The sequence below is a fragment of the Lynx rufus genome, unplaced genomic scaffold (assembly GCF_022079265.1).
Source record: "Lynx rufus isolate CCGP_SWC_20201006 ecotype Redwood Valley unplaced genomic scaffold, mLynRuf1.p SCAF_17, whole genome shotgun sequence".
Taxonomy (NCBI): Eukaryota; Metazoa; Chordata; class Mammalia; order Carnivora; family Felidae; genus Lynx; species Lynx rufus.
The window spans coordinates 49,904,787-49,929,718 of record NW_025814831.1 but is presented as its reverse complement, the minus strand read 5'-3'; the positions used below and the strand labels follow the sequence as shown (position 1 = coordinate 49,929,718).

Sequence of the window (24,932 nt, the reverse complement as noted above, 5' to 3'; positions counted from 1 at the left end):
CTTCTGTATCTTCAAAACCACCAGCCCACCATTTTCCATTTCCTCATGACCAGAATATTGTGATAGCTCCTGGCTGGCTGGTCTCCTAGCCAAAGGCTGTCCGCACACCAATATACCCCATAAAAGCAGCTCAGATCATCCTCAGGATCTAAGTTTTTCTTGTATGTTACTCAATCTGCTGAAGAATGCAGGGTTGATACTGAGATCTTCTCTCCAAAAACCTAAACTCATCAGTCTAGCCTTTGAAATATTCTCCCAATTCAAATCTTCTGAACTCCCTGCATAATCCTTCCTCCAGGTCCTTCTCACATTGTGTTTTGTGAATGCCACTTCTACAGATATATCTGACATGGTGGCCACACCAAGCTGGTTAGTGTCTAGTAATAATGTGGGGTAACATGCTTAGCACAGTGAGGGTCACGTACTATGGGTTCAATGAGTGTCAGCTATTGTCAGGTTTGGGTTTTTTCCCCACAACCCAACACAAGCTTCTTACGAAAGAATCTTCAAGGCTTATCTCCTAGGAAAAAAAGAGAATGGAATCTCTGTAACATGCTGCAGGAAGGCAAAATATGGCTGTTCCTAGCCTGTGACCAGTTCAGATTTCATCATGATTATTATTCCTGAATAAAAATATGATGCAAGGCTTACCTCTCCATCGATATTCTGCAGGCCATACTGCTCACAGATGGAGACCAGCTTCTTTCGGTTCAGGTGACCATCACGGGTGATCCCCAGATCTTCACAAACCTCCTGCAGTTTCTCTTCTATCCAGTCTTGGGGAGCAGAAGACCCACTTTGTGAGGCATTCAAGTCATCTGGGTTCCAAAATCTTAACTGGCCTGAAATAAAAACATATATTGTGCTGTTCCCAAAGGAATCGCAAAGAGAGAGAGCCTATTCTCAAAGAAAACTGTGCTTTTTGAAAGTAAATATTACAAGAAAGAGACTAGAAAGGCTGATTCCATCTTGATTTGAATCTGTAGTCCAAATGAAATGGAACCACTGGTTCTTAGGCTGCAACAAGAGCAAACAGGCACATTTTTCTATACCACACGAGAAATCTCTCCTGTGCAAGCATACCAAGGTTCTAGTCTGTTTTATTCCAACTGAAAACATGCACAGGCTTAAGGCTTGGATGTAACTGGAAGAGAAGGCTAGTTGAGAACCATTCCAAAGAGATTTATCAGCCCTGCCTCAACTACAGCTACCAGACTTTATCTAATCACCACTTTCTTTCTGGTCTAAGCACTAGAACTGCTTTTACTAAGAAGGAAATGACTTCATAATAAATATCATAAAATAATAAAAGTCTCAGGATTAGCCTGTTTACACATTTAAATATTCTGACCTACAAACAAACCAACTTGAAAGAATAAATGGTTGTAAACTACAAGTTGCTAGTTACCTACACATTAAGGATAAATTTTATTTGAAAACGTAAGGATCAAACTCATTTAAAAATCAAAATTTACTTATCCTCTATCATAAATTCTAATTAAACTTTCCACTTACATACTAGAGTTTTATAAAGTCAGTACTTAATCATGAGATAATTACTAGGACAGTTTTGTGTGCCTGGAAGAACCTTAGAGGGTTGAGAAGAGCATTTAGTGCTACCGTTACTATTTATTGAACAAATTAAGTTCATTACTGCTGTGTCTTTCCAGGTTAGAGACATAGAGAACACACAGTAATTACACTTAAGTAGAGTACAGCCAGGGTAGGCTGTGAGGTGGGCTCAAATTCTGTCAGCTGAACTACAGTGCCATCTGCTGGCCCCAGCAGTTCAACACTAAATAGGTTAATTTGAAAGTTTGCCTAAGAGAGTAATTAACCCATAAGTGAAATTCTACATCTTAGTTGCCATACCTTGTGTGAGGTTAAAATGCTGGGATTTTAAAACTACGAACTTTCCATTGGGAATGGATTTTTTTGTTGTTGCTGTTGTTCTTAACGTTACTTCTTAGCGGGCCTCCAGCATGCAAGGCTGTTTGTTGGGAAGAAGGCTAAGATGCAGGAAATGGGGACGTGGAAAGTGCCCTGGGAATGGCAGCCCTTCCTTTCCAGGCAGGCTCCAACACACACACAGTTCCTACCTTCCGCTTCATACTCTTCACTGCGCTGTGTCTTCCAGTGCTAGAGAAGGCAAGAAGAAAAGATTAGTGTGCTTTAGTAAATATTCAGTTTTTCCAGGAAAAACTCTGGGATCATCACCTGAGTAAGTCACATGATTCAGAACCTTTCGGGTGGGCCATCCTTAGTCAACCAGCAAATCGAGAAGAGACACCTAAGAAACACCACTTAGCCACCCGCACTATCTCACTAGGGATTTGCCTTTCACATTTGCAAATTCACTTATTCAACAGCTAAACCTGTCACAGCCGATAAAACCAAGCCAAAGCAAATATTCAGAATCCATCAACCAACAAAAATTCATACCATGCATTTATGAATCTGTTCTCCAATGTTTATTGGGTGCCAAGTGTTATGATACAACTTCAGGATACAACTATGAACAGAACAGACACATTTCTTGCCTCAACAAGTTTAAATGCTAATGAAGACATGCAGACAAGAAAACAAAGTATAATACTGTAGTGTATTAAGTGTGATGGAGGGGCGCCTGGGTGGCTCAGTCAGTTCAGCATCCGACTTCAGCTCAGGTCACGATCTCATGTCTCCTGGGTTCAAGCCCTGCGTCAGGCTCTGTGCTGACAGCTTGGAGCCTGAAGCCTGCTTCGGATTCTGTGTCTCCTTCTCTCTCTCTGCCCTTCCCCCACTTGGCATTGTCTGTCTCTCTCTCAAAAAATAAATAAGCATTTAAAAATTAATAAAAAAATTAAAAAGCCTATAAAAAGTGTTATGATGTAGAAGTTCAAATACTATGAGGGTATCTAAATAGGATCCTTCAGACTTAGGAGATCTGGGTAGACTTCCTGAAAGAAGCAACATCTAAACTGAGACCTGAAGGGTGAGCAGGAGACAGCCATGTGAAAAGAAAGGAGCAGCTGCTATTTGCTGAAGCACAGAGGTAAGAATGAGCCTAGCATGTCTGTGACACAGTGAGGGAGGAGACAGAGATGCAACCCCAAACAGGTGGGCTAGAAAGCTCAAGTTAAAGAAAATACATGTTACCAGTAAATTGCATTAGAAGCAGTGAAATTTACCTGAACTGGACCATTTTGCCCCTATTGTGCTATGTTACTACTGGTCTTTTTCAGGTCACATCATACATTTTATAGTGTGTGTACTGCATGAAAGCACCCAGCCAGGACACAATCAGAACCAAACTCTGGACATTTGTCCACCAGCCAAGCGCAGCACAGGTCTGCTTCTGGTCAGTGGCAACAAGTAGGTCGCGGTGGCCCTTGGCCAGCCTGCGAGGTGCCTAATCACTCCTGTTGGGAGGTTTTACAACCATGGCAGGAAACCCTGTTGAGAAAAGGTGCATCCCCCTTTCAAAATCTGGCTGCTGTCTCAGCAGAGATTCAACTTGATGAAAGAAACTGCTTTCGATAATACCCAGCCCTTTCTCTGTGATGGTTGAACTGTACAAGATGATCTGATTTCCTGGAATCCTCAATAAACTCAACAGGAAAATAAGCCTGATTAACTCCAGTCTCCAAGAGCTGGCATCCCTACGGCAAAGAGTGTACCACCCTAAATTCTTAGATTAAACGTTGACTTTCAGTATCCCATTCAAGTTGATATGAGTGGAGGTCCTCTTTCAGGCAACCCAAGCATGTCTTTTTCCACCCCATACTCACTCATGCTGGTCCTCTCCAATTAATTAAAGGACCGTTGTATACCAGAATTTCACAGTTCCATATTTTACTTGGAAAGACACTGAAGACAGCATCAGAGAGTTTCCCCAGTTTTGTCACACTAAACTAAAACTCCAGACTGACAATGCTGAGGGTGATCGTTCATGCCATGCAGAAGACCTCAAAAAGCCATAACTCACAATGTACAATTTCACTACAACTCATTCAGATTACAACTGAAAGTCACTAATATACATGGTAGTTATGGAAACAGAATTAGGGGACAGTGTGATTTTTGCTTGTTCGTTTGTGATTACAATTTTAGCAGCCCACAGTTCCTCCTAAAGACGTATTTCAAACCTAGTGGATATATGAGGCATGGTGGGGGTAAGGAAGGAGCGGTGGGGTAAACAGCCCTCTGTAAATTTTCTTACATTATTATTTCTGGGTGGAGCTCTACTGTTTTCATATAAAATGATTTAAATCAATAAAGCTCCACTAATAAAAGCGTCCTGTCTGTCCCAGCATATTTATTTTCTTACCCACAGAGCAAAGACTTAAATTCTTATACTAATACTACTTTTGCATCTCCAAATTGTGAAAATTCATTCATTATTCAGCATATAATTTGGAAGCGCCCTAAAATGGAATCCCTTAAATCTGCTTAAAACAAATAAAATAGGTTTCTATGATCTAAGAACCACTGGTCAAAATAAAACTAAATCACAAGGAGGAAAGGATTTTTAACAGCACAAATGGACAGAACAAAAACAGGAAGAGTATCAATGGGCCCCACCAATAAGCCCCGACTGGGACACACAGATGGAAAAATGCAAAAATTCACTAGAGAATTTGAATGGCAGATTAGAACTGGCAGGAAGAAAGAATCAGCAAATTTGAAGACTAGTCAGTTCACATTATTTAGTCTGAGGATCTAAAAGAGAAACACACCTTCAAAACCCCCTTGATAACAATTCCTAAAGTCATGAGGTGTGTATAGTTACTTAAAAGTTTATTGCTTACATTTTCTCACTTCTCCATTCATTTTATTTATTTATTTATCTTTAATGTTTGTTTATTTCTGAGAGAGAGAGACAGAGCACGAGCAGGGGAGGGGCAGAGAGAGAGGAAGACAGAATGTGAAGCAGGCTCCAAGCTCTGAGCTGTCAGCACAGAGCCTGATGCGGGGCCATGAAATCACCAACTCTGAGATCATGACCTGAGCTGAAGTCAGACACTCAACCGACTGAGCCACCCAGGCGCCCCTCCATTCATTTAAAAATAGTGAGCAATCAGTTCAGAGAAGCAAGAGGATTTAACATACTGTTTCAAATATTTCGTGAGTCTATGGGACTGGATGATTATATCGGATTCACTTCTTATTTATTTTGAGAGAGCGAGTGAGTGAACAAGGGACAGGGAAAGAGGGAAAGAGAAAATCCCAAGCAGGTTTCACATTCAGCACAGAGCCCAATGCAGGGCTCCATCTCAAGACCATGAGATCATGACCTGAGCAGAAATCAAGTCAGACACTTAACAGAGTGAGTCACTCAGGCGCCCCCATACCTGATTCAGTTCTCAGGACAGTACTTACCCACCTGTTCTCCTTCCCTGGTTCTTTCCCCAAACTAATAAGAGTAAGGGGGTTACAGCACAGACAAAGAAGCCATACTGCCCCTTAACTACTGAATTTGGCCTGGACAAATTTATTAATTGCTTTTTGCCTCAGTTTCTCCATCTATAAAATGGGAATAAAGTAGTACATATTTCACAGAGTTGGGTAAAATGCTTAAAATTGTGCTTGGCAGGGGCGCCTGGGTGGCACAGTCGGTTAAGCGTCCGACTTCAGCCAGGTCACGATCTCGCGGTCCGTGAGTTCGAGCCCCGCGTCGGGCTCTGGGCTGATGGCTCAGAGCCTGGAGCCTGCTTCCGATTCTGTGTCTCCCTCTCTCTCTGCCCCTCCCCCATTCATGCTCTGTCTCTCCCTGTCCCAAAAATAAATAAACGTTGAAAAAAAAAAATTAAAAAAAAAAAATTGTGCTTGGCAGGGGCACCTGGGTGGCTTGGTCGGTTAAGCGTCCGACTTCGGCTCAGGTCATGATCTCACGGTCCGTGAGTTCGAGCCCCGCGTCAGGCTCTGTGCTGACAGCTCAGAGCCTGGAGCCTGTTTCAGATTCTGTGTCTCCCTCTCTCTCTCTGCCCCTCCCCTGTTCATGCTCTGTCTCTGTCTCAAAAATAAATAAATGTTAAAAAAAAAAAATTAAAATTGTGCTTGGCAAACAATAAGCACTGTAAAATCTTATTTTTATTGGACGTGTGTTTATGTAGTACATATTAAATTTATTTTTGAAGATTTTATTTTCATTACCATGTTTAAACTTAAGGCATTAATTTAGGTGGCCTGGGGGGAATTATCAGTTATTCATATAAATTTGTAAGAAAATGCCAAGTCCAGTAGATAGATATGCAAAGAATACAAAGAGACAATTCACATAAAAGGCAACACAAATATATATGGGGAAAGACTCATTTCAACAGCAAAGAAGTGTAAATTAAAACCAGGGAATCCCTTTGTTCCCATTAAATCAGCAGTACTTAAGTCCTATTACCATCAAGGTTATGAATTAAAATAGGCCTGTTTATATGTTCCTGGTAGCAGTGGGAATGGATATTACCCTTTTGGTAAAGAAAATTGCTTCATGTTCCAAAAGCTATGAAAATGTTCATATTCTTTGACCCAATAATTTCATATGATTTCCACTGACAATAAAATCAAAGGAAAAAAGTTTATGCACGGATAGGTACATTTAGAACTTTTTACAAAAAGTCCTGAAAGTGTAATTCTAGGGGTGTCTGGGTGGCTCAGTCAGTTAAGCATCTGACTTTGGCTCAGGTTATGATCTCACGGTTCGTGGGTTCAAGCTCCACATCAGGCTCTGTGCTGACAGTTCAGAGCCTGGAGCCTGCTTTAGATTCTGTGTCTCCCTCTCTTTCTGTCCCTCCGCTGCTTGTGCTCTGCCTCTCTCTCTCACAAGAATAAATAAAACCATAAAAAAAAATTTAAGTACAATTCTAAAACCATGTAAGATGGAAAAACACGTGAAATGTTAAATGAAAGACCATGACAAAAATGCCACCTACACTATGACTACCACGGGCAAAAATATTTATACAATTAGACAAAGAATGGAAGGAAATAGAGATAAGAAAAATAGATGCATTTAGTTGAGGGACTATGGGAAACAGTTATATTTCCTTTGCTATTATAAATGTTTGTGCAATATAAACAGGTGCAACTTCACTATTTCTTTTTAACCCCCTGCCCTCTAATTCTCACTAAATGAATTTCCTGTGACCTGGGGGTGGGGAGAAAGGGAAAGTTCTTTCACAGAACCCACCTGCTCTGTGACCTGAGACAGAGGAGGCCTGGAGTGGTGGGAGTGGGGGGGGGGGGTGGCGGGTGCTGTTCAGGAGGGTGAAAACTGCTGATGCCAGTGCCTCCTGAGCTTCTCAGAGTGTGGACAGATCAGGGACACCAGTCTAAGACCGGAATTGGGGACTGAGACCATGATCATCCTTCAGGCAGCTTAACCCAATGGCACCAGGCACAGCATGGCCTTCTAAAACCCCAGGCAGCACTGGCAGCTTAAATGATTTCACACAAACTCTGTGGGCAAGTGGTGGCAGGTAAGGGACAACTTGTTAAAAAATCTCTAGGGGAGGTGTGCCTGGGTGGCTCAGTCAGTTGGGCGTCCAACATCGGCTCAGGTCATAATCTCACAGCTTGTGAGTTCGAGCCCTGTATCAGGCTCTGTGCTGACAGCTCAGAGCCTGGAGCCTGCTTCGGATTCTGGGTCTCCCTCTCTCTCTGCTCCTCCCCTGCTCACTCTCTGTGTCTCTAACTCTCTAGGGGTAACAATTTCCCAAGCATTTCTCCCATGGCCCTGTATAAGAAACAGAGATCCAGCTAGGAACAGCCCTGCCTAGAACCAAATGTATACTAAATGGCTACATTTCCATTCCAAGACCACTTCAGTTGGAGATGGAGTTAGCCACCCAGAAACATGTGCTGTGCTTCTCCCCAGTCTCTGCCAAGGGTCTTTTCCTTTAACAAGGGGGAGGTAAGCACACAGAAGCCGAATGTTTGTTGTTAAATTGCAATTTCGTGGGGCGCCTGGGTGGCTCATTTGGTTAGACGGCCGACTTCGGCTCAGGTCATGATCTCGTGGTCCGTGAGTTCGAGCCCTGCATCGGGCTCTATGCTGACAGCTCAGCGCCTGGAGCCTGTTTCGGATTCTGTGTCTCCCTCTCTCTGACCCTCCCCTGTTCATGCTCTGTCTCTCTCTGTCCCAAAAATAAATAAACGTTAAAAAAAATCATTAAAAAAAATTGCAATTTCGAGGGGAGGGGAGGGGTGGGGTGGGGTGCGGGGGAGATTCAGTTCATTCATCGCTCATGTTCATTCTCACTGCCTGGAGCCAGTAGTTCCAATTAAAAAGCAGGGGGAGCAGGAGGGGATGGCAGGTTAGAAGGTTGGAGGGATTAGGTCATTTGCCTACTGGAACACCATCAATAAAGGGAGGCATCATTCTGGAACAAGGTCTTTTAATTGCTGCCAGTTTACCCAGCACAGTGAAAGCCCGGCAGGTGGTCTTTAGACACAGATCAGCCATGAGCACTGGAAGGGAGATAATCTTAAAATCTTTGGAAAAGTGGGCGAAGAAGGGAGGGAAAATTGCTGGCATGTCTTCTCAATACTAATTCATGAAAAAGGACTTTGAATTTCTTCCCCTGAAATCTTAGGTCATCTATCACTGGCGCAATGGATGTTAATAAGCGTTTTACGGTCATTCTGTTTGATTCTGGAGGCAAAACGGTAGAGGGCATGAGCACAAGGGTTGAACAGAGAGACTGGGTTCAGTCTGGCTCTGTCGCTCAGTGTGACCCCTCGGTACCTTACTTCATGCCCAAAGTGGAGATGAGCTGCCCAGTGCAGACGTGAAAGCGTATGCCTGGCACTTAGGAAGTGGTAGCTGTCATTATGATTTCAGCCAGAACAAATATGTGGTTAAGGATTTGGGCTCCAGGGGCGCCTGGGTTGAGTGTCTGACTTCGGCTCAGGTCATGAGCCGGTTCTCTGGGTTCGAGCCCCGCATTGGGCTCTGTGCTGACAGCTCAGAGCCTGGAGCCTGCTTCAGATTCTGTGTCTCCCTCTCTCTGCCCCTCCCCTGCCCGCTCTCTTCCTCAAAAATAAACATTAAAAAAAAAAAAAAAAGATCTGGGCTCCAGAGCTGGACCCCCAGGGTTCAGTTTCACCTCCACCACCTACCTGCTGTCCAACCTTGGGCACATTACTTAATAGCCAGTGTGCCTCAGTTATCTCTTGGGTAAGTGAATAACAGTACCTGCCTACAAAGGTGTGCTAATATTTGGAATGCATTTCAAACGGTGCCTGCTATAACTCGAGAGCTAAGTATCTGTGAAGTAAATAGACATTACCATTACTATTCCTACTATTTGGGTGTCCAAAACTAGGACAAGGGCAGAGAAAAGAAACAACAGATAGACCAGCGTCAGCTTGAAGAACAAACCCAGAAGAGGCTCTGTAGAAACTACAGCTTTGAACACGTAATTGTGACGAAGCAATCAACTTTTGATTCAGCTTAGGAGCAGGGCCTCCCTAGTCACCCTCCCCCTGGTCGAGAGTGTCCCCTGGTTGGTCACAGCTGGCAGGGGCTGCCTGTGCTTCCATATGACCATGCCAAGTGTGCTGGCCAATGACCCCATTGAGAGCAGCCGGAGGGGAGAGGGTCAGAGGTTGCCTGGCCCCAAAATGGCTGCTACAGAAGGCAGCCCCCCAGCCCCCTCAGGCGGACAAAGGAAGCCCGCTCTGTAGGCTGTGCATCTCAACGTCACTCTGGCCATTGTGGTCAACTCTCTGGTTGTCCGGTAGCCGGACGAGGGTGCCCCACATGCGTGGGCTACACCAGTGATGCCGCTTTCAGTACTGCTTTCTCTGTAGGGCCACCTGCTTTGCTGGACCGCAGAGCAGATGGCCCGAGCCTCTTGGATCCCGGGCTCCCAGCCCCAAGGCCGGGCCGGCATCTGCAGCCTGCAGGCCTGGCGAGGCCCCTGCCCACAATAGCCCCGTCCCAGCCCCCACCAGCCATCTGCTCCAGTGCAGACCTTGTGCCCTGCAGAATGTATGGCTAATTAAAACGATTATGGGGGCACATACGGGGCTATTCTTTCCCAGCAGAGGTTGCTGAACCAATCTCAGCAGCCTTAAGCAGATGTTTTTTTCTTTTTTCTTTTCCTTTTTTTTTTTTGAAAGGGGAAAGCCTTGCAAGCCCATAAAGAAGAGGAAGGAAATTTGCTGGAATAACAAAGCTCCCCAAACAAATAGAGCTATAGTGTCCATTTTACAAGAGCGGCACAATTAGCTAAGCACAGGAAGTCTCTGGAAAAACACAAACAGAACTCAGTTTAGAAGGGTGTTTATGACCAAAACGTGAGGACTTTGAAAAACACACCATCTATGGCATATCTAACTAACAGTTCTAAATATGTATAAAGCCCTTGCTTGCTCTGGGCCAGGTACTAGAAGCCAAGCAAGCCCGGGAGGGCCCCTGTTTCTGTAGGGACGCACTTCCTCAGACTTGGGTTAGTTTCTGTCATCCTGCCTTTGCAGGCAAAATGGGCAATGGAGACCGCCTGCCAGCCCAACTCTCAGTCTCTCTGCTCTGAACCCATGGACCTTCCTTTATCTTTAAAAGCAACTAAAGTCTGGGGTGCCTGGGTGGCTCAGTCGGTTGAGTGTCTGACTTCAGCTCAGGTCATGATAGCACAGCTCGTGAGTTTGAGCCCCACATCAGGCTTCGTGCAGACAGCTCAGAGCCCAGAGCCTGATTCAGATTCTGTGTCTCCCTCTCTGTCTGTCCCTCCCCTGCTCATGCTGTCCCTCTCTCTCAAAAATAAACATTAAAAAATTTTTTAAAGCAATTAAAACCTACAGGTCAATACCGGGGACAACACGAGTTAATGTAGGATTTTTCACTACACATGTTTATATGGGTCCTGCCACGCTGCAAATTTAAGAGTTTGAGCCTTAAGCCTCTTCTCCTACTGAGATGGGGAGTGTTCTTGGCTCATTGGATTTGAAAGTCCCTAAAGGGATTTATTTTTATTTTTTTTAATCCCTCATTTTTTTTAATGTTTATTTATTTTTTAAACAGAGAGAGAGTGTGAGTAGGGGAGGGGCAGAGAGAGAGGGAGACACAGAATCTGAAACACGCTCCAGGCTCTAAGCTGTCAGCACAGAACCCGATGTGGGGCTCGAACCCACGAACCGTGAGATCATGACCTGAGCCGAAGTCAGACGCTTCACCGACTGAGCCACCCAGGTGCCCCTAAAGGGATTTTTTTAATACATCTGCTCATGGTATCTCCTTCATCAGAGTTGCTCTTGGTGGATAATGAACAGTGTTTTCCATTCGGAAGATACACTTAATGGTACAGGTGGAAAATGTTATTATCATTAAAATTAACTTTGTTCATTTTTAATTTGTTGTCTGTTTTTCTTTCTAGTTAGTAAATAAATACTAGAAATTGTTGACCTGGAAAGAGATGGGGGCGGGGGCTGGATGCCAAGGCAATTCCCTCTGGGATCAAGTCAGGAAGACTTACCAGAACAGCAAAGCCTGCAAGCCTGAGAGCTACAGTCTGTGTTAAAAGAGAGAGATCTTACCAGCTTTGAAGGGACTTCTTTCCATCACTTTCAAGTGATCTACAATTGCATCTTGAATGAGTGTTTCACCTCTGGGAATAGCGAAAGGATCTAACAGACTTAAGAAAACTCAAGGGAAACACTGGAAATTCCATTAATACAAAAAACTATCCTGATGATGTCCTATCGTTTGATGGAAATAAATGGCTTCAGTAATGAAAGTGCTTACTTTGTCAAAGATTAGAACAAAACATCTAACAGGAGGAATGGGAACACAGGTACATTTCGACGACAAAAGCTCTTAGCAGAACCTCTCAGTTATTAAGAAGTTTCCTCCAGAATTCAATATTTACGCCACACAATATAAATGAATCATTCATGAAGGTTGACTGTGAAGATATGCATAGATGAAAATGAACATAAGGGGACTAGAAGTCAGTTTCCCACTTCTTGAAGAAGTCTGATTTTATGTGGGGTAGTAAAAATCAGTTTGGGGGGTTGTTCTTAGTTCTTAAACTACTGCTACCACTCAGCACCCCCCCCCCACCCCCTGCAGTCCAAACACAAAGACGCGATTTGCTGAGCAAGCCCCATTGTTGAGCAAATGAAGCAAGTGGCTTCAACTTTTCTCTCAGGTCCTCACTCAAACCTCACGGTTTTGGCTTACACTACTATTGTCTGTAGTTGAAGAAATAATGGTTTAAAGCCTCCTACTCTTGATAATAATCTTCCTAGACCCGATTTATTCCCTGTGGAGGAAAACAGTTAACAAGGTGTCCCCTGTTTTCAACGAGGGCAGAAAGCAAAGTAGTCCTGCCCTAATTACATTCATGGAACAACCTTTCCTACAGTAATACAGAATAGAACTGGGCATTAGTTTTGCTACCCACCCCCCACCCCTGCCTTCCACCTATCCTTAGAAGAAACCACAAAATTCAAGGTCAGTTCAGTAGCCATTGTGGGTATGCATGTAAGAGAAGGGAAAAAAACGTACTCTCTGGAAACTAAAATCTCACTTCTGTTTCTTAACCAAAAATAACCACCCAAACGTTCTCATTAATCACACCTTACGCTGGAATCGAGAATGTGCCCTTTCTTAGTCTGGATTAATTCAGAATAGAACGTCCAATTGAATTGCCTTGAGTGAAAATGATCCCATAAAAAAGAAAAAAAATCACCACTTTCCTTTCAATACCACCTGAGATGAGAGATCAGACTCCCAAGGGAATCCACTTGCCAGATAAACACACTAAATTGGAAGGTGAAGGCACATTTCAGCCTCGTGGTGGAACCTACCTGGCACCTGTGAAATTAGCACATTCTGCGTCAGGGTTTCCAAATGAAATTCTGAAATACACGTTGTAGCAATGAGAACGTGGGGGAGATTACAGTGGTCTTTCCCTACGCGATGGCTTTATGGCCTTATGAACTAGACACGGGAGGGGAAGCAAGCTTCATAGCTAGGTTAGATATTTTCTGTTGCAGCAGGAAAGAATCCAATTGCCAGAATTAAAGCTTGGGGAAAGATCAAGAGGATTAATATGTACACAATTTTTATTAGGGCTTTAACATATATGGACTGAAACAAAAGTCGAACACAATCAAAAGCACCTCATAGCAAGGCTTATTCTCCTACATTCTATTCAGAGGATGAGGCCCAGTTGGTAGATCATTCGTTACTCCGCTGCCACCAAGCAGGCTCTCACCCAAGGCACCATGTCACAATGGGGTGCCACGAATGGTTATGAGAGTTCCAGGTTCTTGTAACTAATGAAGACTGAAGCTTCACATGGGACTTACATTAAAAATAAATGTAGGGGCGCCTGGGTGGCGCAGTCGGTTAAGCGTCCGACTTCAGCCAGGTCACGATCTCGCAGTCCGTGAGTTCGAGCCCCGCGTCGGGCTCTGGGCTGATGGCTCAGAGCCTGGAGCCTGTTTTTGATTCTGTGTCGCCCTCTCTCTGCCTCTCCCCCGTTCATGCTCTGTCTCTCTCTGTCCCAAAAATAAATAAACGTTGAAAAAAAAAAAATAAATAAATAAATAAATGTAGTAGCTTGAAAGCAAACTTTGTAACAGCGTCACTCTTACCTGTCTGTATTTCTAGGTTTTGTTGGGTGGGACAGAAGGTTGGAGTTACAGGTGGAGAGTTACCTGAGAATTACCTATCATTTTGGTTGTACATATGGGAGAAGGCCTCCCAAAATAAGAATGCAGAAAAAATGTGAGTCACGAACCCAGGAGTAGAGGACCAAACTGTCAATCCTTGGCAACTCCCTTATTACAGAATAATCCTAGAGGGAAGTGGGGGGAAGGAGACATTTTTTTTTTAGTATTTATTTGAGAGAGCACACAAGCAAGAAAGGGGAAGAGAGAGAAGGAGAGAGAGAATTTCAAGCAGGCCATGCGCTGTCAGCACAGAGCCCAATGTGGGGCTTGAACCCACAAACCGTGAAATCATGGCCGGAGCCGAAATCAAGAGCCAGACACTCAACTGACTGAGCCACCCAGGTGCCCTGAGGAGGAATTATTGTTTCATCCCTTCAGATGGCTGTTTGCTCACTTACCCCTACAAGATGAGTTCCTAGAAGGAAGCAAGACTTTTGCAGGTATCTGTGACCCCATTCCATTCCACTGCCCACCCCTCTCCAAGAGCTCAGGTAAATAAAACTGATTGATCCTGGAGCAAAGATTAGTTTCCTTGTTGGGTAGCAACAGCCAGGCTTCTTCTCCATGTAACTTTTGACAACGGGTTAAGGTCCTTTTTTCTTCATCAAAAAATTCTAAACTCACTTTAGGAAAAATCTGGCATGTCTGAGAAACCGCACTCAAAGGCCAGCTAGGAATCTCACCTTGCCCTGAGCCAGGATCCAGGAGTCAAAGGAAACTCACAATCAAAACCAAGAAGGCCCATCTGCGGCTCAGGAGCTGACTACTCCTGACGAATTATTCCCATCAGGAGACACCCATCCCTGCTCCGTCCTTCAATACTGCCCAATGGCACTGAGATGAAGTATGAACCACTGGTAACAAATATACCCAAGAAATAAATTCTTAACACCCAAGGGCAGGAGACAAAAGGGCCTCAGGAAGCCAAAAGAGAAAAAAAGAAGCCAACAGTAAAGAACTTCTGACAGGTTCTGAAATGCTTATAAGTTAATGAATAAACCCCACAGGTCATTAAGAATTTTCTCCTCCCCATCATTCCCATTTGGGAGCCACTCTAGAATAAGGAAGATTACCAGGCATTGTGAAGAGACCGGGGGATTTCTGGTGCGAGCACGTGCTGTCCAGAGTGTGAAGTTGTGTTGGCCAATGGAGTGGCCGTAAATTGCTAAGGCTTCTATGGAACCTGGCCAGGAAACAGGAATACTATCTTGACACAACAGTATATGCCATGAAGGCTGACATCCCGTGGAAACTATGCCACCAGACTGAGTATCTGTGAAGGCAGTGTGCAGTCTACTGCTACACAAAGCTTGGACAGGCCCTCCTTGCTGCCCACAGCAACTTCAAAAATGTCACATGTGAGACTATTGACTTTTTAAAGTGATGAAACGACTTGAAAACTGACAACTCCATTCAGCTCAGAAACACTAAAGTTTTCGGCAAAAAAGCATCTGGATGAGCATTCAGTTTGAGTCCACTTTCAACACTTAAAAAAAGACAGGGTAAAAGGGGGTTATCCAGTGCCCTTATAGGCTTTCGGGGGCCAGATCTAACAGATTCGCAAGGTCGGGTCGGTAGGGGGTCTTCAAGGTGGACAGACATGGAGAGAACGGACCCTTCTAGGCCTCTATTTGCTGTTCTAGTGAAAGGCAGTTGAGCACTAAAGCTTCTATATACAGTATCAAAAGGTCCCACCTAAGAGGTTCTGAAAGAAGAAAGAAAGCTGAATATCGGGGGTGAAATGTGTTCTCCCAACATGCCCTCTCACTAAGACACAGCAGCAAGAATTCGCCTGAACTCAGGCCTCAACGCTTATCCTTATTTATACAGGAGCCTAAAGTCTCACTTTTAAACACTAAATCTCACTGGAAGTCCATAGATAAGATAAAACAAGGATATAAGAGCTCTGCTTAAGAACTTTCTAGGTATCCCAAGATCGTAATTAGAAACTGTGTTATCAAAAAAATAAGTAATCATTTAATTTCTGAGCACCAAATCATAATGCCTTGGGTACTGAAAGCAGTTGGAGAAAGGAGAATTAGACTTAAAAGTGTTTTCCAAATAACAAAAGGACCAAATACCCCCAGAAGTGTTGAGACATATTTTAATTTTTTTTTTTTTTTTTTTTGGTCCATAGGGAAGTGTCTTAGATACATTCCATACTACTCAGGGTTATGAAACAGATTTTATGTAACAAAATGCTATCCTTCCTGACAGCAAGATAAATATTATGAGCACTGCAATAACTATGCAAATTACTTACATCTCTGAAACTGCATATGCAAAATTTTTGTGCACATGAATATATGTGTTTTATTGGGGAAAGGGCCCTATCTAAATTCTCACAGGGACATGAGAAAGGGTCAGAAACTGACCGAACTCAAGAAGAGAGGTAGCCTCTGCCCCTGGCTGGCCCCAGGCGCCTCTTCCTTGCTTCTCACTGCCTTTTCTGTCTTCAGCTGTCACCTCTCACCCATGCCACCCTTACACCATTTGGCAAGTTTCTCTCTCTCTCTTCTCTAGCTTTTCTTCCTCTTTTCTTCTCTCACATGTCTGCCACTGCTCCTTCACCTCTGGTGTGAGGACAGGTATTCCTTTAAAACTATGGTGCAAACTTCTCGGGATCAGTAGACCACCAGTCCTGTGTCTTTTAAATGTACTCTGGCTGGTTTCATTTTTGCTCAGTACCTAGGATCTGTTACCTTTGGGTTTGTGGGCATTCTGGAAGGCTGAAAATGCTAGATGTCTGACTGCTGGGGTCATTACTGGAGCAAGCTTCCTGTGGATTTTAATGAGCTGAACACGGGTGTTAGCAACGAATGCCCACGCGCACGCACACACACGTGCACGCACACCTCCAGGAAACCACCATCTACGGGCTATTTAAGAAGGTTGAGACACTTTGTCTCTTTCCCAGCTTATGTTAATATCTGAAATATTTGCATCCCCAGTCTGAGCTGGGATTTGCAAGAAATATTTAGAGCTTGCTCAGCATGGCGTTTTCAATCATGTTCTATAAATGGCATGCTGGTAAATGAGCCGTAAGGAAAGAATAAAGAAAATGTTACTGCTTCTCCTTCATTGGTAGAGTACGGCGATGCGTACAAGGGGAAGAAGGGAGATGAGGGAAGTGGGCACATCTGACTGCTGGAAGGCCAGGCGGGCCTGGGTGCCAGGAAGGAGAACCACGACAGCTGCTGAGACCACAAGAACCGAGTTTGAAAGCTCCTTTATCCCGCCATGATAGATAAGGCGCGGCTTTCAAAATGTCTAAGCGCACTCCTTTTGTTTCCTACCTGCCATAGATGCTGTTTTATAGCTTGCCGGGGGGTGGGGGGGGGCAGCTTATTACATAACTAAAAATGACAGTGCCACGAAGAGAGACATATTCCTAAGAAGTGCTCAAAGTGGCAGACCCCAGAAAATAGGAAAATAACTGAATTTTTAAATATATAAACACAAAGCTTGCACAGAAATGTCAGCTCTCCAGAAGTTGAAACAGAGGTGAAAACATTCAAACAAAAGAAAAATTAGCTGTCTATATCCAAAAGGCCAAGTAATAAGATTAGCAAGTAGCTGGTAACTGAGAAGAGCCATAAATCCCTCAGTTCTCCTGTTTCCACACCACCGTGGCAGGGGTGTCCGTCCGTCACCGCACCTCTGGTCCGGATGGATGTGCCCATCCAATTCCTTACCTCGTGGCGGTCACTGGCTGGGGTGTGTGAAGGCCGTGCTTCTTCATCTAGTGGCTCAATCTCTGCAAACTCTTCCACGGATTCTTGAAACTCAGGCAAGGACCTTCGTCCGTAACGCTTCCCACCTTTAACATATTTGGGCTGAGCTTCTAGTGAACAGTCTAGGCAGGGAGATAAGAGTTGAGGCCACATTACATGACAGTCTCAGCCCTTAGCTGACACTCACAGCTGTCAGACACAGCCTCTTATACTAGCCCCCAAAATAAACCACCACTGTTTGCCAGTTGTGCGGGGATGTGGGCGTATATGAGGCGCCAGGTCAGACGCAGAGCACAGCTTCTAATTCTGAATGACTGACAGCAGCCGGAGCGCATCTCTGCATACAACGGGAGAGATGCAATGCCAGCAGAAGTGTCTGACTTTAGAAGTACAGAATTAAGATCAGGATAAAGCAAGGAGTCATATTTGTTCTTCCGTTTATTAAGCTGGTGTCTTGCAGGGAGGGGAAAAGGGAGAGGGGGAGATCGTACTGACAAAGAGACACGCTAGAGGAAGTCTTGGAAAATAATGATAAAGCGAACACCATATCAGCACTGTCAGTATTCACGCACCCCTCCTGTACCTCAGTGACTCCTTTGTTAACCATCCCACCTTCTGATCCATCAGACAAGCGGGATGAGAGAACAAAGAAACTGACACAGTGGATCCTAATAAATGAATGACAGCTCATCGCTTACATGAAACCTGGCATCAAGATCACATTATAAAATTAAAAGCTGTAGAATAAAATAGTAAAGGCAAAACTGTATACAGAAAAATGGTATATTTTGTTTTTATTCTCTTCAGGAGTTTGGTGTTGTACAAAACAAAATGGAATGCACCTCACAGGAGGGTTATTTCTTGACCTTAAAGAAGGACCTCAGCATTTTGATGTAACATGTCTCAGGTTCAATGTTTCACCAGGTTCACGACCACCAATGCCGCCACTGCCATCACCACCACCGCCACCGCCATCGCCGCCGCCATCGCCACCACCGCCACCGCCATCGCCGCCACCGCCACCCCACACTAACCTTTCTCTACAACGGATGGCTTTAAAGCAATAGAATAAATACTTCACTCAATGCACGTGTCATCTTAGATACAGAGATTTTTTAGCACCTTGCACAGAATTAGGAGCATAAAATATTCTATTAAAATACAAAAGATCAGCAAGGCGTTGATTTCAGTTCTTATCCGTGAAGGCACGGTGTCTGAGAACATAACGTGTATTCTATTTGAACACGACAGTCTTAACAAGATGTGTCTCAACTCACACATGGAGATTTTCAGATGAGGTTATGTACACACATCATCAAAACCAGGGTGGTCAATTAGATAAGAACTGAAAGAACAAAACCCTTCCTTTACCACCACTGAAACCACATGAGGGGTTAAGCCATTACTTTGTAGCCTCCCTGGGAAGGTCGGCAATCCTGTGTGACTAACTCTGCCCTTCCCCGCACCCCCATGCCCTTCCTCTGATATATGCTCAGATTTCACGGATGTAGTCCGAAGCATTCTGAAAATGCTCAGCACAGCTCAGAGTGAAGTATTTATGCTTGCTCTATAATTTCTAGTGATATTTATATCCAGCTTTTAAAAAGTCCCAGCCAAGTCATTGTATTCGGTGGAGCAATTCTCTTATAGGAAGAGTTTAAGCATACACAATTTAGATTGAAAATCACATGCACATTTGAAGGTACCTTTCATCAGGAGAGAGTGTGTCAGCCTGTGAGTATTCAGGAGCGGCCCAGACACCCGAGCTACTTGTTGGCAGCTGACACCCACAGATGCTAGTCAGATAAAGAGGCAATGTAGAACCATCCTTAATTTATTACACATTCTTAAGTTTTACTGGCAGACAACAAGGTACACCGTTAGTGACGATGGGGGTGGGGGTGGGGGTGGGGTTGGAAAAGATTAAAAGAAAAACTGACAACGTCAGAAAACGGAACATGACGTGTTCCCAGTGTGAGAACAGTCGTGGTCTGGGGATGGAAATGGCAAAGGAGCTCTCACCGCGCGCTGCACTTTTATGGAGGAAAAGAGTAAAGAGACGAAGCAGCCATCTTAAAAAACCTACTGTAATTGACTCCAAAACTCGCCTGTGGATGAGATGGTCTCCCAGTTATGTACCACTAAATATCCCATGCCCTGCAGGGAACAGCAGTGGATCTGAATAAGGAAGAGAAGTAATGGATTGTGGGCCATTAGGGACCCTGGGAGATTTGGGTTTATTTTACTTATTTTTGCATTGCCAAGAGTTTTTAAAGTTTTCTATTTATATTTATTATTATAATTGTGAACAAGCTTTTAGCATCTTTAGCAGAATGTAAATATATCACAAAGTCAATTTCTAGCGAAATCTAGTCAAGTATACACTCTTCTTTGGAATAAAGAGATTAGCACAAAGGAAAAATGGAGTGTTAATGTTACCTCACACTGCATTTCCCAAACCTTCTATGTGACCAATAAAGAATTAGACTAACTGAACCAATTACAGTGACTTCTTTGACTTACACACTCACATATTTCTCTCCTTAGAGCATGAGCATCATTGTACTCACATGATAAGAAGTGAAGAAAGACAGCAAAAGTAAGGAGGTCCAGAGAGAACATTCATGGTCAACAGTCATTACTGTGTTAAACATTTGAAAACTATGATTTTCCTTATCAACTCAACCAGGCCTTTAAAAGGCCACAGCAACAGTCCACCAAATGGATTTTAAGACACTCTTACACCCCATAACTAAAGAATGTCCAACCCCATCCTTACGCCCAACAGAGACTTAGAAAACTGTAGCCCTGGGGCAAAGTTGATGCATTTTACGAACACATCCAGATGTAACTTAACACATGTCAGGGTTTCACTGTAGAACAATTTTAGTTATGCCAGATAATATGGGGCATCTGGGTGTCTCAGTCAGTTAAGCTCCTGACTCTTGGTTTCGGCTCAGGTCATGATCTCAGGGTTCCTGAGATGGAGCCCCCCAATCATGCTCTGCCCCAGCAGGACAGTGCCTGCTTGGGGTTCCCTCCACCCCCTCTCTCTCTGCCCTCCCCCTCTTGCATATTCTCTCTCTCAAAATAAATAAATAAACTTAAAAACAGAAATGAAATTGCTTACATCATATAGCTTTCTTTAACATAAGTGTAAGTGACTGCTCCAATCACGTGCTCCAAGGAGGGCTAGGAAATGCCACTGATACAAACAATATATAAAGGACTGCCAAATTTGCAGTGTTTTCTTTCTTTGAACACTTATTTACGATTTTACCCAGATGCCAAGCTTCGGAGTCATTTTTGCTTCTTTCAGTTTTCTATTTCTCCTATTTGACAAAAATAAAAATAGGCTTTCAAGGAAAGAGGACAAGCTGAGCCTGCCTAGAGGTGCCTTGGACCCCATCCTCAGAGAATTTATTATGAAACTCACCAGTCATAGTAAAGTGGCTTTGAAGCAGTCCTACCTGATTTAGTTTAGATGATTCAGGTTTTATTCCATAAACCAAACACATGGTTATGAGTAGAGGACAACAGAGAAATCTTGATTCAATCCCCTAAACACTGCCAGAGGAATATGGAAGCAACTGATAGTCTCTACAGAGCAGATGGGGTGGGAAGGGGAATCTCAATGGGAGTTCAAAAGACAAAAGAAATACCGTTCCTTCCAGTCTTAGAAATCGAACAACTGGATGGTCAGACATCACATTCTTTACTCCAGATCTCATCTGTCCCAAGAAGAGACACTCCAGACCTGTGATAATGTCCACCTTCCAGAATCAGGGTGAATCACTGTACACATGTATGACTTGTGACCAGAAGGGCTTGCACTTATAATAAAAGGAAAATTGAAATACAGTGTCAGTGGGAAGGACCACTCAGGGGATAAGCCGGCTGGAGGCAGGGTAAACCTCTGACACTCACCCATTCTCCCCTCTCTCCACTCCCTCCCTGCCTCAACTCCAGCTGAGGAGTACAGAGCACCCTTTCCTGTGGTCCTCAGACTGACTGCAGCCTTCCTGATGTAGGTCTCCACTTGGAAGGCTCAGCTCTCCCCAGGAGCCAAAGGGCAAAACAATGAGGGCCCAAGAGGAAGCGGAAGGGGTGACAGGAAAGCCTAAACACCATGTATTCCATCAATGCTTTCTTTACAAAAACACAAGCTTGGGACCTGGGATGGAGTGCCTTCCTCGGCACTTACACGGAGAAGTTACAGGAGAGTTGCAAAGACACACTCCAATATCAGGTAGATTCTTATAGCTTCTAATTATTGAACACCTGCCATGGGCAAAGTATCATGTTGTACCTGTTGAGGGATAAGATGGATATTTGATCGCTTTTTGATTTAAACTTCCCTGTTCCCAAAACTGACCGAGGATACTTATAGGATGAAGAAGAGAGCTCTGCCTTTTTGGTGCTGATATTCTTATTTTAAAATTGCTTGAAAACACCCTTGCTTTCTACTACTTCCCCTCCTGCCCCATTCTGTTAGGCTGGACAATCGTTCCCACAGACACCGGCACCTTCCAAAGTCAAAGGCCCTCAGCACAGAGTAACGCCAGTCTGAGGCCCTCCATATTACAGTTCTGCTGAGCTCACAGATTCCTGAAACTCATTTAAAAATAAGGAGTCAAAAATGAAGCATGTGCAAATCTCAGGACAAGCACTCCCAAGAAGCTTCCCTGGGAAAGGGCGGTCAGGCAGCTCCCCACTTCCTTGCCTCCTGTGAACACCATTACATGCAGACTGCACAGAGTATGACCCCATACTTGATTCTAAGTAAGAGAAAAGGGCAGAGAGAGAATTAAAGGGGAGACCAAGACCAAGAGAAGGAGAGGGGGAGAGAAAAAGGGAGAGGTAGAGGGAAGGACAGAAGTATGTGCAGATGGGGAAAGGGAGAGGGGGTGGGACAAGATGGGCTGGGATCTAGGGGCCTAGGGAGAGACAGAGAGGGGCAGCAGTAGGAACAGATGGGGGAGGGAACTGAGACGTAGGAGCAAAGTATAGTGGGGGTCCAAGGAGGAGGACAGAGGTGAGCTGGAGTGGTGGAAAGAAGACAGGGGTGAAACGGGGGATGTCCCAAGGAGGGAAGGGGAGAAGAGAATCCAAGAGAGAATGAACAACATAAAGACATCAGGAAAGCCCTTGAACATTATCTGCCATTCCTCCCGCCTCCCAAGGTGCTCCCTGCCTCTGTGGGAGGTCATCAGCAAGCAGGGTCACCACCCCACACTTCTGTGCATACACAGCCCTTTCTGGGGCAGCTGCTCACTGGCCACTCGCACGATGCTCCCAGCTACCCCTCCCTCTGCAGTCCCCACACAAGATGCATACATTCATCTAGGCGTTCAGTGAATGCAGTGACCGAATTTTAGGAGCAGTCTCCAGTCAATTCTTACCAATCTGAGTGGAAGTTTCTTGCTGGAACACAGGCACTTCAGGACACAAAGCTAATGGAATGGCTCTGATTAACCTTGCCTGGGAGGAAAGCTCTGAGGCTAAGGTCTGCACCCCACAAGGGTGCCCACGAATGGTGGATGGGTGTGGCTGGCAACCCCCGGGACTGAGTGGTCTGACTAGATGGTCTGTTCAGCCCTAAAGCAGTTCAAGATCAACAGGAAAAACTCTTTGAGTTGATAATGATGACAGGATTGTTTCCTTAGGCTTCTCCTAGAGATGTCAACCTGCTGATCCCCACTGGAAGGTCATGCATGCATCTTGAGCCATTTTGGGGAAGAAGGCAGAGATTCACATTTCACTTAAGTGAATCCTCCCCTTTGTTCCAGGTTCAACTCAAAACTTCTCTCTATCAAGTAACTGCTTGGCACAACCTTCACGGAACCTTTGCTTCTACGAATTTAGCACAACCCGTACTGTCGATAGCTCCTGACTTAATAATGGTCATGGTCACATTTTTCTAAAAGCATTTTACGTGTTAGAATCACCTACCCAGCTGGACTGTAATGCTTCCCAGGGCACAAGAGCTTCATGGAAAGAGCCTGGGCTTTGATTCAAACAGACTTGGACTCAAACCCTCAGTTGTTAAAAAGATGAGGAGTACTTAATGTCATGAAGGCTTAGTCTACTTATCTGGAGGAAGAGAAAACAGGGGCTAGGTGGGACAAGGTCACTCTTTTGTCAGGTGGCTCCTGCCCTGGACGAAGACACACCCCAGTGGGTCCCCCCACCCAGACATCTGTGAGCCAGCAGTGGCTGGGGGGGGCCGGTGGGCAGGACCAGTGCAGCCCCCAAACCCGCAGCAAACTTTTCCGACCTCATTTTTTTTGTATTGGGTAAGATTAGTGGCACAAGCATAATGATGTTATCGAATCCGTCATCTCAGAAAGTGGAACCACCTCCATTTCATTCTTGCTCTAACTTTCTCTTCCTTGTCACCTCCTTCCCCTTTATCAATGGGCTGATTGAGATGAGAGGGACACACCAATTCGCTATACTTCGTATCATTTTCATGTCCCTGCTTTGGAAATCTTCTCGGACTCTGGAGTAGAAATAAACTTAAAACATTGGTACAACTCCTTAGTAAACTGTTTTGTTCATGTGAGTATTTTGGTTTTTGCACAACACATGCTTTTTTTAATTAAAGAAAAAATTTTTTAATTTTTCTTTCTTTTTGAGAGAGAGAGAAAGAGCGTGCGCAAGTGGGGAAGGGGCAGAGAGAGAAGAAGACAGAATCTGAAGCAGGCTCCAGGCTCTGAGCTGTCAGCACAGAGCCCAACACAGGGCTCAAACCCACAAACCGTGAGATTATGACCTGAGCCGAAGTTGGACGCTTAACCGACTGAGCCACCCAGGTGCCCCAACACATGTATTTTTTTAAAGAATGCCTTCTTACCCTTAGTAAAAACAAAGCACATGCAAAATCATCATACTCTTCGTAAAATCATCACAAGTGTTCTATAGCACACATGAATTGCTATTTGTTCTGTGATTACAGATACAACACGATTTGTCTAACTATACATTATCAAATATTTATGCTTGATATATATTTTTCCACTACTTTATTTTTTTCCCACTACTCTAAATGACTATCCTTATAGACACATCTTTGTGCACATACATAAATATTTCCACAGCATAAAAATCTGAGAGCTGCATTCATTAGCCAAAGGCATTTTTTCAGCTTTTGGTGCCCATTCATTGTTTGATATGATTCCAATAAGATCTTATCATTTTGCATGACCACCAGTGGGCCTGAGTGTTTCCAATTCTCTCTTAACTTATGAAATGACTCCACTCCTTTCTTGATGGTGGTGATGGTAGTGGTTTTATTTTGCTTTTAACTTTTGGAAAAATTTTCTGGTCCTCAGCGTTAGCATCTCACAGACACCAGGGAAACAGGGAACTAAATCCTTAGTTATTTGAGTATTTTGTAACAACCAGAGAAAGGACAACCAAGCACAATGGGTGGGTCACTGGTGCCTATATCTCCTAAAAGCAGGGCCCTCAGCCAGACATCAGTGCAGGGCCCAAGGTCTCTAAAGACAGTTGCAAACACATATCTTTAATCGCTGC

The 24,932-nt window shown here is 44.2% G+C and overlaps 1 protein-coding gene across 10 annotated transcripts in view; it reads right to left on the bottom strand.

Annotated features, from left to right (window-relative positions):
• Positions 1-24,932, bottom strand: part of NIN (ninein) — a 96,316-nt gene that overhangs the window by 47,675 nt on the left and 23,709 nt on the right. For all 10 annotated transcript variants that reach the window (XM_047079684.1, XM_047079680.1, XM_047079678.1 and 7 more), the window contains exons 4-6: positions 17,355-17,515; positions 2,100-2,139; positions 652-842 (exon numbers count right to left, since the gene is read on the bottom strand). In XM_047079684.1, the coding sequence (XP_046935640.1) occupies positions 652-842; positions 2,100-2,139; positions 17,355-17,515 (392 nt within the window). The remainder of the gene's footprint in view (positions 1-651; positions 843-2,099; positions 2,140-17,354; positions 17,516-24,932) is intronic.